At 50.1% G+C, this 19,291-nt stretch overlaps 1 protein-coding gene across 1 annotated transcript in view; it reads right to left on the bottom strand.

The window, feature by feature from the left end:
• Positions 1–10,032, bottom strand: part of MAP6 (microtubule associated protein 6) — a 35,394-nt gene extending 25,362 nt beyond the window's left edge. The window contains exon 1 of the mRNA XM_032208296.1: positions 9,202–10,032. Coding sequence (XP_032064187.1) covers positions 9,202–9,956 — 755 coding nt within the window. The 5' untranslated portion in view covers positions 9,957–10,032. The remainder of the gene's footprint in view (positions 1–9,201) is intronic.
• Positions 10,033–19,291: the final 9,259 nt, after the last annotated feature.

Raw genomic sequence — 19,291 nt, 5'->3', positions numbered from 1 at the left:
GTGCTATTTTTCAATGCGATAACATTACTGACATCTAATTTGTGATTCCCTGCAGGATTGCTCCGGCACCAGCTCCTCCCACCTGTACCAGTATTACTGCTGGTTTCTGCCTTTATGTCATACCCTCTCCTCTCCTATTGATTTCAGGCTCTGTCTCCAGTACACCAAGACCTCTTTGAAATCAGATTCCAGCACACAAAATGATGTCACCAAGCACAAGCGATGGCCTCAGCTCAAGAGCACATGGATGAATCTCCTGATTGCAAGAAGGAATCAGTTACAAAGGCAGGAGGGAGGCAGTACTGCAAATTTAAGCTGCTTGGGGGTTATTTAAGGCTGGTTACACCCCATTCAGAAGGGATGAAGCAGCCCCTTCCCTTCACCATGCCGCGAGCCGACCCAGAAGGTCTGCGCTCCTGCAGCAGGAGGAGAGCATCAGGGTTGCAGCACATTACATATGCCAGCCTTTTTTCTGTTAGCCCACTGGGAACGACAGACTATAGCAAAGGCCCACACACAGCAACTGTTATCATCTAAACAATATCAAAGATCTGTCCAAAAATGAGTTTGCTGTTGCCAGCCAGGGGAAAACAAGAGGCGAAATAAGGACTCAGTGGCGGGTGTCCCTTACCCTATGTGCTGCACATCAGTGATGTAAATAAATATCTTCCCTTTCCATGTGGTCTTACGCTGAGAATTATGCACTATTTTCCCATTCTTTCACATTTTCTGAGCATGATTTTGCCACATAGGGTGCTCATTTGCTCCTGCATGAGCTCTGGGCACACCTGCAGCACCTCTCCACCCTCCCGAGGGGTGTCTCCATGTCTCCAAACACACCATAGGGAGGAAGAACATAACAACCAAGGCCAGAGTGATTCCCCTCGTTTCACCTTCTGCTGAAATCCAAATCCAGGATCAAGTTAAAACAACCAGAACTGTTTGCCTGCACGCTGAGCACTTAAAATAAAATGCATCCTCTATGCATTTCAGTGCCTGAAGCAAAGAGGATATGAAAGCAACCTGTGCAGAAGCAGACCACTTCTAGACATGCTAGCCCTTTCCATGGCATAAAAACAATATAAACCAGATGTTTTCTCCTATTTTGCATCATGCCAGAAGCACTGTGCAGAAGCACCACATCATCACTCCCTTAGGGTTTCACTGATCATCCCGTTTGACTTCCCAACCTTCAAACATCAGTGTGACATAGCCAAAAGCCTGATTTCCAGATCCTGCATGGGAACAACATCCCCAGCAGGCTGTGAACAAGACGGTGATGTGTATGGCACCCCTGAAAGGCTGCTAGGTGTGTCTGAAAAGACACTGGAAGACCAGAGGTGCCTGTGGTTTCTGTGGGTTTCCAGCCCTTGCAGTGATCAGGGAGAGGCAAATCACAGCTGGCCAGAGATGAGAAATCTGTTTTTCCTCCATTGACAAGCATCAGCAGGTTAGTTAGCAAACCCAGGACAAACATGAAGGAGAATCACGGCAAACAGGTCTGGGGAAGAGCTCAAAAATCCACAAACACAGCAAGAAATGGGAAAAAAAATAAATAAAAAATCAGACTTTTGCATCTAATCACCCCCTTAGATGAAATAACTCCACCAATACAGAGCTTGCTCTGTTGCACTGGCAGCAAAGCATTGCTCAAGCTGCAAAAAAAAGCCTGCAAGGCACTGAGCATCTTTGCAACCTCCCACCCAAGGCTCTGGCTTGCTGGAGCTCCACAGCCCACCAGGGGACGTGGGCTGGGGAAAGGACCCCCGCTTTGCTGGGAATTGGCACCTGCAGCTTCTCCTTCAACGCCTCTGCAATGAACCAACCTTGGGTCCCACCGCTTCCCAAATCTGGGAATGGGACAAGTCGGGATTTGGGGCCCTGCCTGTGTTTCCAGCCCACCTGAACATGATGCACAGATTTTTTTTAGGCACAGCTGCTTGTCCCAGAGCAGAAACATGGCCACTTTCATGATAAAAGGCAAAAGAAAAGCCTGAGGTTCATCAATCAGGGCTGGTCCTAAAGGGCTTCCTCACCCCATATCGGAATAACCCTAAATTTGACATTTTTTCACTGCAACATCCTGGCCTGGCCAGCTCCAATCTTTTCAAGGCCAAGTTTTAGATGGTTTAACTGGATTTCTGCCTAAACCCAAACTGTTCTGTCTCCCATAAATGCATGCTTCTTAAGGTGTCTGCTCATCTTAGGAGAAATATGCTCGATCCCTTTATTTGGGAAATGAGCTCTCAGCCCATCTTCCCCTCCATTTGTGCAGCTACAGTACCCCCCTAGCTGGATTAATGAGAAGGAATTAGGAGAAAAAAGACAAAGTGGAAGAAAAAGCCTATCTAATGACTAATTGCATATGAACATCATTTAATCGACAGCTAGCCCTTTGCACAAAGCACCCCCACAAGAAGAATATCATTTGTAAATGCAGCAGGGCTGGGATGAGGGTGGAGAAGGAAATCTGAGCCATCAATTCAAGGGCACGAGGATTGAATTCCCTGCCAAACCTGCAGGCAGAGGGGATCTGCAAGAGGACACGCTGGTCCTGCAGGGCTCTGGGGAGAGCAAGGGGGCCTGATCCGGGCTTTGGGCTGAGCTAAGACCCAGCAGCAACCCTGGTGGTCAGGGGAAGAGCCCTATTGATTTCTAGGAGCAGAAGCCCTGCTGTTTGCAATTAATATATAGCTCTTCACCAAAATGCCACTGTCTTCCTTAAACACCTTCATTTCTTTAACCTTTTGAGCAAGATAAGCAGAAAAGCACCTGTACAGCCCTATTAAAGAGCCAGAAAAGCAAAGCAGCCCAACTTCAGCGTGGTGCCAGTGACCTCGGGGAGCATCTCAGCCTGAAACCTCCGTCTGCTCCCCAAATATCACCTGGTGGGGCCGGGGGGGAAAAATCTGCGAGTGCTGATGGACACGGGGAGGGATGGTGCTGTGCAGGAGGTGGGCTGCATCCAAAAGGATGCTATTAATTAAAAAAAGGAGCTATTCATTAAAAGCAAAACGTGTTTGCTACCCAGCACCTGCAGTGTTGGACGCGGGGAGGGGAGAGCAGGTAGAGGTGAAAGCAGCACCTTGCTGAACACTCCTGTACACGTGTGTGTGTATAAATACATCCAGAGAGAGAGGACATCTGAAGGATATTCAGGACGCTGAGTTATAAATCAACAGAAATCCAACTTCCAGCCTCTGAGGGTTTCCCGAACCCATCCGAACTCAGCCCAGCACCGCACAAGGCTCACCTGGAGCTATCAGCACCAGGGAGAGCCACGAATGCATTCAGCTAAGGGCAAAGAAAAGCAAGATTGATGTAGGATGGAGTGCAGGAGCACTCAGAAAGCGAAGGTTTTAGGAGACAGGAAAAGCAGAGGTCGTGCTCTAAATGTGAGAGAAGACAAATTTACAGCAGCTCTCTGTGATTTATCTGGCAAACGAAGGACGGGGATAGTCCTGCTGTCTGAATTAGATGATCCCTCTCCTCTTAGCTTTATTTATTGTTTATTTCACAGCAGCAGCTTGAGGCTGCCGAGTGAAATTGGGGTCTGCCCTGCAGCATCTGCGGGAGAGGCTGGTGGTCTGATCAGACACAGCCACGGCTGGGAGGGCAGCAGGGGTGCCTGGCACATCCTCTGCTGCAAGAACCGACCTAGCAGACAAAGGGAATGTGGAAATCTATCCGAAGGCTTCGATCCTGGGCCACGTGGGAAATTCTTAATTAAGCCCATGAACGTGAACATCAGCAAGAAAGGGAAAGTGGGAGAGGGAAATGCGAAGTGCTGGGAGGCTGAGCTGCAGCCTGGAAGGAGGTTAGCAGTGTTTAACATTTTTAAGGTTGACTTCAGCACAAAAAAAAAAAAAAAAAAAAAAAAAAAAAAAAAAAAAAAAAAAAGTAGGGCAATAGTGATGAGACCTCCTGATGACACAACGCTGTAGGCAGTGCCAACGTGGAGGAGGATGGGGATATCACGGAGGAAGAAAGGGATTGACCTTGACTGCCGTGTTTGAAATGGGGTGAAGAGGTAGTAATAGTACCAAACACCAGGATTTCTTGCTATGGGATGGCAGCTCCGTGGCTGGGGCTGCCTAAGAGAACGATGTGGATGTCCTGGTGATAAGAGGTGCTTCTCTTGTGGTGACTGATAGCACAAACGTGAGGTGGAGATGGGGATCTCCTCTCCAAACCCATGAACAACACCCTGCATCTGCACCTAAAAATGCTGGTTTAATTCAGAAAGAGTTTGAGGGGAAGGGCTGATTCAGGGAATATAGCAGAATCTAAAAAGCTTTGGCTTGCTAGCTGCAGAGCCAAGCAATCTGATGGACTAAGGGACACTGGGCAGGGACCCCCAGGGAGAAGAAAAGCACTAAATAACCCAGTGCTAACAGAAAAACAAACCATAACCATGGCCATCACCATCCTCAGACTGGAAATGAGATGATGCCTGCGAACCACCAGGTCTTGGCACAATGTTCAAGCTGGAGTCGTGCAAGTAAAAACCCCTAATTTCTGAGAGTGGCACCCTGTGTTACTGAAAAAGACCGAACATCATGCATATGATTTGATTTACTGGTCCAGAGCATCCCAACCAGTCCTACGTGCCGAGAGGTCCCTGCAGAGGTGATGTAACAGAGCAGAAACAGGGGAAATACTGCTCAGAAAAATGGGAAAAACTGGGACAGCCTTTACATGATTAAACTTTTTAACCCCCCAAAACAAGGTGGTTGCACCCAAGCTGTGTGTTGGAAGCAGTTTTTGGCTCGTACCCCATCCCACACTAAGCCTAGGAAACACACACGGGAGAAGGGTGATCACGTCCCTGTGTCCAGGAACATGTCTTGGCACTGTTTAATTTATTAATGTAGACATAGCCCATGGATCTGATCAGAAATCTCAGAAGACAAAGGTGAATTTCCAACCAAACTTGTGTGAGCAGCATTGCTGAGCAGCTCACCATGGTAGGGCATGTTCTCCAAGGGAGATTTTCAAGAAAAGATGGGATAAAAATCAGCCTGGCGTGGTCTAGAAACATCATCTCCTTCCTCAGGACTGGGATTTGGACAACATGGTCTTGGGAGGTCCTTCCACATTTCTACTACCTTAATGGATTCCCCATCCCCACACAGCCTGCTCCAGCCCTCCCGTGTGGCCATCCCTCCCCAAATTATCTCCTCTTTCTCAAAAAAAAGACCCAGCAGGTGCCCAGGACTGAGTCATTCATCTCCACAGCTTCTGCAATCTCCCCTTTGCTCCACATCCTTAGCACCTCCAGGGCTTGAGATGAATGGCAGCACATTAGCAACAGGCAATTCATTAATACCAGAGGCAGTTCCAATTTGGCCGTTGAAGCCTCTCTTGTTTTATTTCCTCTGATAGGAAAAGAAATTGGAGGAAAAAAAAAATAATAATTGCTTTGGTCAAAAAAAAAAAAAAAAGAGATCTTTCTGGTGAAGAACTTGAAAACGAGGTTTCTCAATATCACTTCTCTGGGGAAAATTCATTGCCTTATTACTCGTTTCAACACAAAGGGAGCAATATTTCTCATTTCTGCAAAAGGGGTGATATTTTCCCTTTACCTATTATATCTTTTTCTTTTCTTTTTTTTTTTTTTTTCATGAAAATAAGAAGTTAAGAGAAGAAAGCAAGATGGAGGAAAACAAAACAAAACAGAATACATCTAACTTTAACATTTTTCCATCATTTTGCAAACAAAAATGGGAAGCCTTCATTCCTTTGTGCTTTTTTTTTTTTCATTCCTTTGTGCTTTTTTTTTTTGCCAAACACACCTCAAAGCGTTGCACTCTCCCCAGCAAACACCACTGTCTGCACATCTGGTCACCTCCTGGCCCCGCTCCCAGACCCCCAGGGCCAGCTCCAGCCTGGGAGTTCATTCATCTCCATCACCTTCATCCCCATCACCTCCATCCCCATCGTCTCCATCCCCATTGTCTCCATCCCAATCATCTCCATCCCAATTGTCTCCATCCCAATCGTCTTCATTCCCATTGTCTTCATCCCCATCACCTCCATCCCCATCGTCTTCATCCCAATCATCTCCATATCCATCATCTTCATCCCCATCATCTCCATCCCCATCATTTCCATCCCAATCGTCTTCATTCCCATCGTCTTCTTCCCCGTCACCTCCATCCCCATCGTCTCCATCCTCATCGTCTCCATCCCCATCGTCTCCATCCCCATCGTCTTCATCCTCATCATCTCCAACCCCATTGTCTCCATCCCCATCGTCTCCATCCCCAACACCTCCATCCCTGCTTTGCTCCACCCAGAAGAGCTCAGAGGACAAAGCCCACTCCCAAGCTCAAGCACTGCAGTCACCAGGGCCACTTTATACCCAATGCAGATGAAACCCCATCATTATGCCACCAGATCCTCCTAGACACCAGACAGCTGAACAAGAAAGGGCTTGATCCAGCAGCAAGGATGGGCCCCTTTCCAGGAGTTGTCCTCAGGCCAGGTCCTGGCTCCCATCTGTCCACCTAAAAATCCTATCAGCCACCTAACCCTAGTTGTCCCAGCTGCTGAAGGATGCCCTGGTCCTTACGTGGTCCCTCAAGGTCCACAGGCCACCACAAGGAGCAGAGAAGAGGGTGGTGAAGGGAGACGCAAACTGTCCCCGTAGCATTGCTTGGGTGGCCAATGTTTTGGGGACGGAAACTGGGGGAAAGAAGCACCTCGGTGCTGGAACCCACATCACACCAAGGCACAACTGGCCACAGCGGTGGCTTCCAGCACCTCAGGAACAAAACAGGACACCAAACAGGGGCACTGCAGAAGAGGAGCAGCCATAAGGCACCAACTGGCCAGCAGATGCCATCGTGCACAACTCGACCACCTCCAAACCTTGATCCCAAGGGCTCCAGCCCATACGTTGCCCCAGGATTCACTCCACACATGGAAACTTTTAGGATTGAGCCCATCCTCCCAGCATTTCCCTTGCTGTTCTGTAGGATCCCTGGGGCACGCGGAGGCTCCTGCAGATGCGTGCAGCCCTACCACAGCAGCTCCAGCCTTGCTGAAATCACCTGGGCTCACACACTAAAAAACATGGGGAATTTGTGTTTTCGACGTGGTTTTAAAACTATCAGAAAAACACTCCTTGGCTTCACCACCCCTGAGCTGCTTCTCAGCATCCCGTGATGCTGATCTGCAGCGGTGGCAAAGGGCTGTAAGGAAATCTCCCCCTGCTCCCCGTGCTGGTGATCGCACGAGCACGGCAAAGGGCACAGAGGACAAGCCCCATGTTAGCCATCCTTGCTGCTTCCTGGTCATTAGGGGATGGTTTTGGCTGCCAGGTGGCCCAAAAGGTTGCCCAAATAGGTTTGGGGAGTCTCCATCCTTGGAGAGGTTCAAGGCTCACCCCATAGGGGCTCCTGGGAGCAGCAAGGCTCTCAATAGTAACAAGGATTTGGGGAATTGGGCTTTTAAGGAGAACCCAGACAATAAGCAACACTTAAAAGATGCCTAAATTGAGCAGAAAATGAGACCAATTAGCCACAACATCGCTAATGCATTGATGAAGAGGCGCTTACGGCCCAGAGCTGAGTGGCAGAGCAAACAACTCCTCCTGCAATGAGCTGCAAGGAAGGAAAAAAAAGGGGAAGCTGGGGGGAAGGAGAAGCCCTGGGGGTGTCCTGAAAGCTGAGGAGCAACAAAGGGAAGGCTGAAGCCTTCGGGTTTCCCTTGGGTCCAACACCTGCAGTGCCCTGAGCCTTTTTTTTTAGGGAGGGTACATGCAGCCCAGCCTGCCCTGCTGCAACAGTGGCTGCATGGAGGGGAAGGATGCTGAGCATCCAAAGATTTAGGGGAAATAACCCTAATTACCCTTTGCACCAGTGGAAGAGAGTGGTACAGCAGCTCTCCAGCTCCTGGATAGCTTCCAGAACCGAAAAACCTACACCCTGTAAGACGAGCAGACAAAAACGCCCCAAGTTGAACATCACAGGGTTAAAGGACTGCGTGTCGCGCTTGGAAAACCCTTTTCCCCACAAAAGGGTTTAGCCTTAGCAAAAACAGAGAACCCCAAAATCCCTGGTGTCTCAGAGGACCGCCAGCAGCTGGATGCACCTGCGCCCACCGTATCCCTGGGGAGAGCCAGGCCTGGCCCCAGCCTACAGCCCCCAGAATAATCCAAATCTCAATATTTGAGCCATTTCCTGGACAGGGAGTTTGAAATCCGCATGGATTTACTACCTGTTTGATGCACAGCCTGCTCCCTAACCCTCCCCAGGGAAGAAAAGCGAGCTTTCTCCTAACACCATCCCCACCACGGCACGCACGTAGGCGCGGGGAGAAGCGACAGGACCGCGGTGAGGCTTCGCTCCCAGCCAGCCCCCTCAGCCCCGCTCTCTGCCATCGCCACCCCACTCTCGGCGGCGGTGGGCTCTGCCAAAGAAAGCTCTGGAAAACACAAAACGCCCTTGCAAAGATCCGTGGCAGGGCAGCAGCCGCCCCGCCACTTTTTGTTTTGCATTCCCGACGCATCCAGAAACGCAAGCGGCGAGGGGTTTGGCACCGCGGATCCCAAAAGGAGGTCCCTTCCTTGGGTGAAATCGGGGCACCCAGACCCGGGGAGGGGATTAAAGGGGGGATAAGGGGCTGTGCCACCCCACGGCACGTTAAATATGGCAGCATCCGAAGGCTGCCCCACCCAAGGACGCGCGTCACCCGCATCCCGCTGCGTCCCCGGGATGCTTTGTCTCGGGGATGCCACCGGTCCCATCGGGAGTGGGATCGGTGCTGGTGGGGTCACAGCAGGTTTCTGGGCACGGGGAAGGACGAGCAGAGATTTGGGTGCTGGGGTGAAAAGGCCCAAAGATCCCTGTGATAGATGAGCTGGTGGCAGGGGGCGAGTTTGGGGGTGGGAATTTTGTGGGTGGGAATTTTTTGGGGTGGGAATTTTGGGGTGGGAATTTCAGGAGTGGGAAATTTGGGATGGGAATTTCAGGAATGGGAATTTCGGGAATTAAGAATTTCAGGGTGGGCAGTTTGGGGCTGCAACCCCACCCGGAGCTGTGAACCCCCCCTCCCCAAAGACCCCGCACATTCCCCCGCCCTGCACAGCACCCACCCGTACCCCATCGGCACCCTCAAAATCCGGCCCCGCAAAGCTTCGTGGCGTCATTCCCCCATCCCACCGGGTGGGCAGGGATGGCCGGGGGGGGGTCTCACCTGTAGGACGAGCTGACCCCCGCCGCCACCACCTCCTCCTTGATCTGCCTGTTGAGGGCATCGGCAGCCGCCCTGCCCCTGCCCGCCTCCGCCTGCTGCCCCCCGGGCTCCTCGCCCTTCTGCCGGCCCTTCTCCCTCCCGGCCCCGGCTTTGGGATGCTCTTCCTCGGCTTCGGGGTCTTCCTCCTTCTTCCTCCTCTTCTCCAGAGCCGGTTTCTCCGGGGATGCTCGCTCCGGACCGAGGACCGGCGAGGGTCCGGCTTTGGGGATCCAGGGGTGATCCCCTCTTTTGGGGATGGGCCAAGCGCGGAAATCCTTCTGGTACTGCGTCTCCTTCTCGAAGGGAGCATCCGAAGGCTGATACTCGCTCTTGGGCTTGCAGCTGGGCTCCGGCCGCTGCACCTTCCAGGGTTTGTAGTCGTGCCGCATCACCGAATCGGCGGGGGGAGAAGCGTGCGGGGCCGGGCCGGGCCGTGCCGAGCCGGGAGCCGCTTCCCCACCTCCTCCCGCAGCAGCAGCAGCATCAGCACCGGGTTGGGTGGCGATGGGGACCGAGGGGCGCTGGGGGGGAGCGGGGACCACGGGCTGGGGCTGCTGCTGCTGCTGCTGGGAGTGCTGGGGATGCTGAGGATGCTGCTGCTGCTCGGTGGCCTCCGAGTATTTGGTGAAGACCAAGGGCACGGCGATGTCCGCCTTGTCCAGCTGGTTCCAGAAACGGGCGATGCAGCAGGCGCGGGTGATGCAGGGCCACGCCATGGTGGCCGCAGGAGGGGACGGGGACAAGGGACCGGGAGAGGGGACGAGGAAAAGGGGGGACGCGCCCGGGGAGGCGCAGCGCAGCGCAGGCACCGCGCAGCGCAGCGCAGCGCAACGCGCCCCGCCCGCGGGGAGGGGGGGGGGAAAGGGGGGGAGGGAGGGGTCTGTTTGGGGAGGGGGAGGGGTTTGGGGGAGGGGGAGGGGTGTACCTGCGCGCGTGCACCTGGAGGGGGCGCGTGCACGGCCGGGTGTGCAAGGAGGGGGGGAGAAATGGAGAGCGTGGGGGGGAGAGGGGTGTAAGGGTGTGCAGGGAGATGGGCGGGTGTGTGTGCATGGAAATGCACGTGTGCGTGCACGGGAACACGCGTGTGCACGCGTGAACACACGTGCACACGCATGAACACGTGCACACACATGCAACGCATGCACAAACACGGGCACACATAAACAAACGTGCACACATGCACACGCGAACACACACGATCACACAAGCAAGACATGCAACACATTCATGCACATGAACACATGTGAACCCTTGCACACATGTGCACACACATGCACACACGTGCACACATAACATACACGCACACATTCACACACTTTCACACACCCTTTCACACACATGAACACATACACACACGAGGACACATACACACATGCACACATGTGTGCATACACATCCTTACACACATATGCACACTCACACATGCACAGATACCTGCACATGGCTATGCTCATGTGCACATACAAGTGAGCATTCATTCCTGTGCACATGCATGCACACATATAGGCAACAAAGAGGCACACGCGTGAACAAGATGTGTGACCAGACAGACGTGCATGCGTATATTTGCACATGCACACTCACATACATGCACACACACACACCTGCACCCATACACGTGCAAACATGTGCACACACAAAAAATGCAAACAAATGCAATGTGCACACGTATGCTTCTTACACCTGTGTGCACATTTGCACAACCATATGTGCACGTGCATGAATGCATACCCACATGCATATACACACACATGCAGGCACACACACTTGCACACATACATGAAAGACATACATATGTGGAAGACATCCACACACACAGGCTTATTGCACAAACATACATGCACACACCCGCACTCTCTTGTGTTCATGCACACACACGCTCATATTTGCACATATGGGCAGTCACACACACACATGCACAGATAGGAATATGCAAAATCTTGCATATATATTCACATGCAGACATGCATGTGCAAGATGGATGCAAACAAATGCGTATGTACACAAGTGCACATGTGCAAGCACATGCATGTACACAGATGCATGCACACATTCACATACACGTGTTTACAAACGTATGCACACATATACCCATGCACACACACCTGCACGTCTGTCTATATGCACATACAGCAGCGCTCATATCTGTACACACATGCATAGACACACCTGTGCACACTTACACATGTGTTCGTACACCTGTGCACTCACATGCATGCACATATGTGCACACAGATGCACACAGACTTGCATATGGAAGCATACACATGCACACACATATGCATATGCACATGTACACAGATAAAGTTTACACGTATACTTGTGCAAACACATGTATACAAACAAATGTGCACACAATCAAACAAACCTACATACACACATGCACATGCATGCACACTTTTATTTGGATATATGTGCACACATACACATGCAAGACGTTCATTCAAGTGCACAATCATGTGCACCCACATACACAGGGATGCAAACATGAACACATTTGCACACGCATACAGTCACACATATGCACTGACATGCACAGTCAGGCACAGTCAGGCTAGTGGGGACTGCTAGCGTTAGGTCAGAGGTTGGACTCGATGTTCTTGAGGTCTCTTCCAACCTAGAAATTCTGTGATTCTGTGTGATTCTGTGAATATATGCACACATACAGGCACAGGTGCACACTCATGCACTCACACAGGAAAAACAGGAGCATATGCACACACATTCACACATAGTCACATACACACTGGCACAGATACACACATATGCAACACAGACATACATACAGAGACACATGTGCATGCATGCACAGATGCATGCACGCATGCTTGCACACAGATTTGGACTCAGACATACACACATGCTCACATACAGACACATGCACACACGTACTTGCACATAGATGGACACACGCATGCACACACACACAGATACTTGCATGCACACACGTGTGCAGGCATGCACACACGCCTTACATGCGCATTCATGCCTACATAAATACACACACTCATACATGGAGGTACTTAACACAGATGTGCACATACACGTGTGCTCAAAAACACATGCTGTCATGTGTGCAAACAAGTGCATACAGATGCACACAAGTGCACAAATCTTTAACATTTTTTAACATTGCTAGGCTGCTGAACCAATTTCCCTTCCCTGTCAGCTTTTTCTGGATAAAGCTGAACACACACACACGCACATGCATGCAGACATGCACATGCACGCAGAGACACACGGATGCACACACACACACAATTATTTTATTTTGCCTGATAACTTTTCCACGTTTCATTGCAGTGTTACAGCTGCAAAACCAAAGCAAAACACCCCTTCCAAAACCACGTTTGCTGCAAGGCCAACCAATGGCTCCTCCAAATTCCTGGCATGGACTCAAAACCCCAAATCCCACCCCGTACCCCTCTGAGACCCTCACATCTGAATAGTGCATTGCAGTCAGAAAGCTGATCCCCACCAGACAGCACCTGCAGCTGCTGGGAGCGCAGTGAAAAGCAGGATTACTCATGCTGGGATTGTTTCTTTACTTCAACGCTTTGCAAACCCTTACTGATTCAGGCCCTGAGGGTTTGTTTTTAGTATTATTATTATTTTCCCATCTTTGCTGTGATTTGCTTAATTTCATTCTTGCCTGTAGGTAAATAGAGATCACCTGCTTTACAGATGGCATCGGAACCCTCGCTGTTAGGGCTGGCTGAATGGAGGAGCTGCCCTTGAAAAAAAAATGCAGTATTATTTACAGATAGAGTTGTCTATGCACAAGCATTGCTTTAGCCACCAGGGTTATATCGTCCTTGCTTTTGCAACCGGTGCAATTAGAAGAGGTGATCATCATTAAAGATTTAGGCAGCTCTTCAGCATTCGGGTGGGAATCACTTTTTTTTTTTTTAATGCTCCGTGTATTGCATTTATAATAAGCGTGGTATGTGCTCCTTTGTACCCACAACAGAAATGCTAATCACAGTTTAGTCTGATTTTTCCTCTTAAACCCACTATGATAAAGGCAAGCCCAGGAGGGAGCCATGACACCTTTGCAAGAGCTTTCCCTATGCTGCATTTTCCTTTTGCACAAGATGAAGCCATCGGCTCGTCCAGGCCATGCAGCAGTGATGGGAGATTTATCCTGAAACTGCTGGCATTGGACTGCCTGGCCCAAGTCCTGCCTTTTTTCTCTTTTTTTACCTACTGCTTTCTGCAGGGGATGATGCCAAAAGGCTTTTTGCAGCTGATGCACTGTAGTTTTAAAGAAATAGATTGGAACAGCAGCAAGGCAAAGCGGAAAAGCATCGCCCTATGATGGGAAAACCCACCCAAGGTCGTCAAGATTGCAAAGGGATCGAGCTTGTCGGCTGCTGAACCTCAAAGATGTGCTTATTTTTAAATGTTCTCTTTAATTCCATTTACCTGAAGCCTGCCGTGGTGATTTATTAGGGTGTAAAATGCATCTTGGGCTGAGATCTGATACCCGCAGCGAACACACTCTGCGGAAAGCATCCTGAACTCCATCCACGCTGCTGTGCTGGGTTTGTTGCACTACGGGTTATCAGTGTACTTAATGGCCTTTAGTGTATCATGGAGCAGGAAGAAATATTTTTAAGACCCGTTCCCACCCCAGTCTCACCCTGCCAGCTCTGGGGGCAGTGTCTGCCTTCAGGCAGGTCTATGCCTGTATTTGCAGCACTGAACCCAGCCTGGCTCAGCTCGAGGAGTTGCACCAATGTGGCAGCAGCTCCGTGCCCAAGGTGATGCATTAGTGTGCTTCTGGTGGCTGCAAGCCCACACGAACTCCTGTTTTGCAGCTGCAGTGTTCCCAGCCCTGCATCCAGCACGCCTGCTCACTGGGGTTCTGCACAACGCCTCGCATCCCTTTGGGACCTGGGGATTTGCATGTGCACAGCATCTGGGGTGATTTTGAACCTCTTTCTGGGCTCGCCTCACATGAAAATGCTCAGTCATGCACCACCCATCTCCTTCTTTTCGTAAGCTGAGACATGGGCAGAGCTGCTCTGAGAGGTTTTGCAGCGTCAGGAGGCTCTGCAGATACCAGGCAGACCTGCATGAAGCAAGGAACTGCAGAACGAAAAAAAAAATGCTTGGTGTCTCCTGAAGTGAACTATACAGTTATATATAAATCCCGGAGCATGGCTACTCATTCACTTTCAGGAATCAGCCATGGAAATAATTTAATCGCTTACGTCAAGTAAAATCCATTAGCTCTAATCAGCCCGATTGAGTTGCTGGCTACAAACCTCTCTCAGAGAGCATGGAAGTAAAATAAATAAAAATGTCTCTGCGTTTAAATCACAGCCACCATGGCAGAGAGCAGGGACAGCTTTCCCCGTCCCCAGCCTCTTCTGGGAAACAGCCACAGCCAAATGTGCTGCTGCGTGGCGGGACGTAGAGCTTGGGGATGGCCAAGGGCACGGCCATCGCTCTGCATCAGGCTGTAGCAAAGTGTGCATGACACTAAGAGTACCATGGAGGGGTGCAAAATGGAGAGAACCCCAAATTTTGTAGCACCCAAAATCAGGCAGTGGTCCTGGGTCCTGTCTGTGCTGCTGGCATCCCCTGGTGCAGAGGTAGGGAACAGCTCCAGACACCCCTGTGTAATGCTGATGGGCACGGTTTGGGAGCTGATTATTGGGGGACTTGGTGAATCCTCTCCTCAGATGAAGCCAGGATGACTTTCAGTCGAATTCCAGCTACTGGTGTCCAGCCTGGGGCAGGTCTGAAGCTGCTTCTGCTGCCACTGTGAAAACTCACCCAGATTTCCATTTTTTCCCTGTTGGAGATGGCAGTGAAGAGGGCTCGGCTTCTTGTCTCAGATCACTGGCTGACATCTCATCACGTGCTGTCTGTGCATGTTTCCTCCCCATGCACACGCATATCCCCCAATAATTCCAAGAAGTAATGATATGGCATTGTAGGAGCAGGGCAACAAAGCTCAGTGCAAGACCTTATACAAGGGGAAGATAGTTTTATTTAAAATAAAATAAAATAAAATAAAATAAAATAAAATAAAATAAAATAAAATAAAATAAAATAAAATAAAATAAAATAAAATAAAATAAAATAAAATAAAATAAAATAAAATAAAAGGAAAAAGCAGCAGTAGCCGTCTCAAAAGGAGGCACCTGGGGATCACCGACCTCCCCAGCAGCATCTCCAGGAAGGAGATGGCAGCTCAGCCCATTGCTCACGGGAGATCTACAATAAGAGGTGTCATGAAGTGAAAATGGGAAAATAAATAAATAATTAAACACCAGAACAAGGCAGGGCTGTAAAAAGACTTCCTTAGGAGTCTTTCTTTGCTCTTACAGAGGGACCCCAGACATCAGCTTTGCTGGCTGAAGCTGGTGAGACCCCAGCTCTGAGGTTAGACCTGGACCACACCTCGACCCCCCCGGAGAAGAGCATTCAGCTCCACACTGCCCTAGCGAGATGCAGCAAGCTCCCTTTACCCCTATTTGTGCCCTATGGCTCTGCTGCCTCTGTGTCCCTGCCACAGCAGGGCTGTCCTAGGCACCCAAACAGCTTTGCAGGTTCTGTCTCTGCAGCAGTGACACTTCTGAATTGCTCCTCTCCCCAGCAAGTGCCAGCAGGGACAAGGGAATATGACAGCACAGCAGGTGGCCACTTACAGAGGACTTTTTGGTGGCGTCTCACTTCTTAAATCATTTTCTAATCACACACAACTGCTGTGAATGAGGATCTGCCGGGGGAGTTCTTGTTCTCCTTGTCAACTTTGTTTATGATTCCTATATGTTGGGAGGGTGCTTCAAGGCCGAATGGGGATGGCAGCTGAAGGAAATCCATATCAGAGAGCTGCATAAAGAGAATAATTCCATATTTTGATGTTTTGATGGAGATTTTGCACCAGGTAGAGGAGGGTGTAATGTCTGAAAGACTGTTTATTGATAGGATCTGCATTAAATAAATAGCATCAGGGAGAAGTGGGGTTCTGTCCCACCCAGAGCTGGGGATAGACAAAGAACAAGCTCAATGCAATGATGTCCCATGAGCTTGGCGAGTGGGGGGCTCCCCAGCAAGGAGGGCCTCACAAGGAAGATGCATTTACTGCTGGTAGAGTGATGGGCCAAGAAGGGATGGGACTCAGAGGAACCGCTGGATAGTTGCTAAAAGGTCGTCCTCAGCTTCCTCCTGATGTCTTGGCCTCCCACTGGAGGGGAAATTAGGCTGGTGGGAGGACCTAGGAGTCTGTATGGATGACTGAGGGTCTTCGGAGAAGAAAAAGAGGGTTGCCTATGGCTAGAAGAGAAGGAAAGTGATCTGTAGAGAGCTTCTAGCTCCTCCTGTGTGACTGAGGGGCCTACATGTGCTGGAGTTTCCAGAAGAGGCTCAAACAGGGGTTGTACCCAGCTCCTATTAGCAGAGCAGAGCAGGACAGCGGAGCCTCCCATATGTGCCACTGCCCTGCTCCTTGCACACACCCCTGCAAGTCCTCCTCAGCCCTGATCCTGGAGCACAGCCAGGTCTCCACGTGGAACCTGCTCTCTTCTGGCCATGCAATCTCGTGGGGACGCCCTGCTGTGCTGATCTGCAAAGCTCGGTGACTTGCAAAGCCCGCAGCGCAGTGACTCAGGGCTTTACGGGTTCCTTCTCGTACTCGGAGGTGGACATTGATCAACTGAAATCGCAAGGGCCGCTGATAAAGGGATTACAGAGGACGACCTATTGAGGGAATTAAAGGAATCTATGTTCTCAGATGAAACATAAGCCATAGGAGATCGGATAAATGGCTATAAATACCTGAGCAGGAAAGGGCCAAGGAGAATGTGGTTGAAGGTATATCATAGAGCACGAGTGCAAGTACCTGAGTATGTCAGGAAATAAGGAGAAGTGGTGAGAAACTTTTAAAAACTGAGAAAATTGAGGTTTAAAAGCCCTGGGACTTCTAATAAGTGTAAATTAAACAGCAGCAAAATTCCCCAGGAGATGCTACCATGGGACTTGTGGGGATTACTTGTGGGTGGTACTGGAGAGGCTGGAGATTCGTCTGAGGGCCAGTGAAGTTTTCCCACCATTATCATTGCTCTTGAACAGCAAATCATCACCCAAGTGTAGGAAGGGAAAGTTGCTGGAAGTTACACAGAAATCCAGGGAGTAAATCTGCATCTTCTCATTGCCAAATAAAAGATTACCCTTCTCCTCCCCTATCGTCTCTTCCCACTGAGCAGGGACAAGAGGATTGTGGCACTGCAGGGGCAGACCTGAGGTAAGGTTGCTCTTAATACATGCTCTGTATTAAGCATGGCTCCTTTCTGAGGGGTTTCACACCAGCCCAGCTTCATCACAAAGTCTTATTTTTTTGTTGTTGTTGCTATATCTTTTTTTTTCCTCAGAGATGATCCCGTGGCTACTAAGTTGTGAAGGGGACTCCAGTGGCAGCAAGACCCTTTAGCCAGGATGGGGGAGCCACGATGGGACCAGGACCTCTCCATAAAGCAGTGCAGAGCTGGTAGAAGTGCCTTTTTCATTTGTCGCCCCCATCTTCCATTCTCCTGTCAGAAATAATACAGCAACAGGAAGGGAGAGCAAGAGGAGAGGGGCAGAGCAGGACAAGGGGACTGATAAAAAGCAGGATGAGAATTTCAGAGGTGTCTCCCTGCAGAGAGAGGAGAGTCTTGGGCCTGGATGTAGCCTGAAGTGTTAACATGGACCAAAATAGGCCTTTCACAGGCTTTATTGTAGCCTGAGGTACTAATGTGGGCCAAAATAGGCTTTTCATAGGGCTAGATGCAGCCTGAGCTGCTAATGCAATCCAAAATAGGCCTTTCATAGGCCTGGGTGTAGCCTGAGGTGCTAACATGGGCCAAAATAGCCTTTTTATAGGCCTGGATGTTGCCTGGGGTGCTAACGTGGGCCAAAATAGCCTTTTTATAGGCCTGGATGTAGCCTGAGGTGCTAACGTGGGAGAAAATAAGCCCTTCATAGGCCTGGATGTTGCTTGGGGTGCTAACATGGGCCAAAATAGACCCTTCATAGGCCTGGATGTAGCCTGAGCACAGCAAAAAGCTGCATCTCTCTTGCCTCCTCCTGGCTGTCTGGGAATCTCCGAGCCCTTTCTAATTTAAGCCGAATATTTTGAAGGCCTTCATAAGTATTTTTCTCTCCTGATTTAAGGAAACAGAGATACCAAAAGCAAATGGCATGCCCAAGGCAGAGCAGGACATAAATATTTATTACCCAGCTGAGCCTTGCTTCACTCTTTGGTCAGCTTTTCCAAGGAGCCGCCTTGTACATCAATAAATCCAAAACGTTTTTGTTTTTTTTTTTTTTTTTTTCTTGTAATAATAAGCCACAAGCAAAGGGCTGCTTAGGGAATCAGGGACACAACAGCTTTGGGGTTTAGCCCGAAACATCTGGGAGCAGAAAACCCTTCCCAGCTGTTTGGGTGTCCCTTGGGGCCCGAGTGGGACCCTTCCCACTAGCAGGACTGCGAGGATTGTCCCCTCCTTGGTCCCCCCATGAACCTCCCCCGTCACGATGGGGCACACACAGTGGAGGAGGACCAAAAGCCCTGGACCTGCAGCTCTCTGCAGGGCGTTTTGGGAATCGCTGGTGGTTTCTCACCAGGAAACATCCCGTCTCCAAGCAACAGAGCCAAACGGGTTAAAAGCCTCCTTTGCTTTCCAAAGCAGACAGGCCCTGGAGACAAAGGATGGGGAAGGGGAGGGATGCGAACGGCACCTGGGCCAGATTTAGCTCAATGAAAGCAACCGGTGTTTTTTGGAAAGGAGCCCTTGGGGTTTTACCAGAGCTGTGTGGTTTGTAGCAACTCGGGAAAATGGAGTCTAAAAGCTGTAAATTCCATATAGCTTGGTGTGTTCCTAGGGCCTGACAAAAGGGAGGATTATTTGTCAGCTAGCACCTCTGATTTGCTTTTGCCAAGGGTTGTTTTTACTTTTGTTCCGTAATTCCTGGGCACGGTGAGCTTGGGGATTTGAAGTGCCCCTTAGACAAGCAGGCAACGCCTTTGTATGTACGCCGGTGCTTTCGTAGCAGATCA

The sequence above is a fragment of the Aythya fuligula genome, chromosome 1 (genome assembly GCF_009819795.1).
Source record: "Aythya fuligula isolate bAytFul2 chromosome 1, bAytFul2.pri, whole genome shotgun sequence".
NCBI lineage: Eukaryota > Metazoa > Chordata > Aves > Anseriformes > Anatidae > Aythya > Aythya fuligula.
Note: the sequence above shows the minus strand (reverse complement) of the source record. Positions and strands in the feature narration are given on the sequence as shown.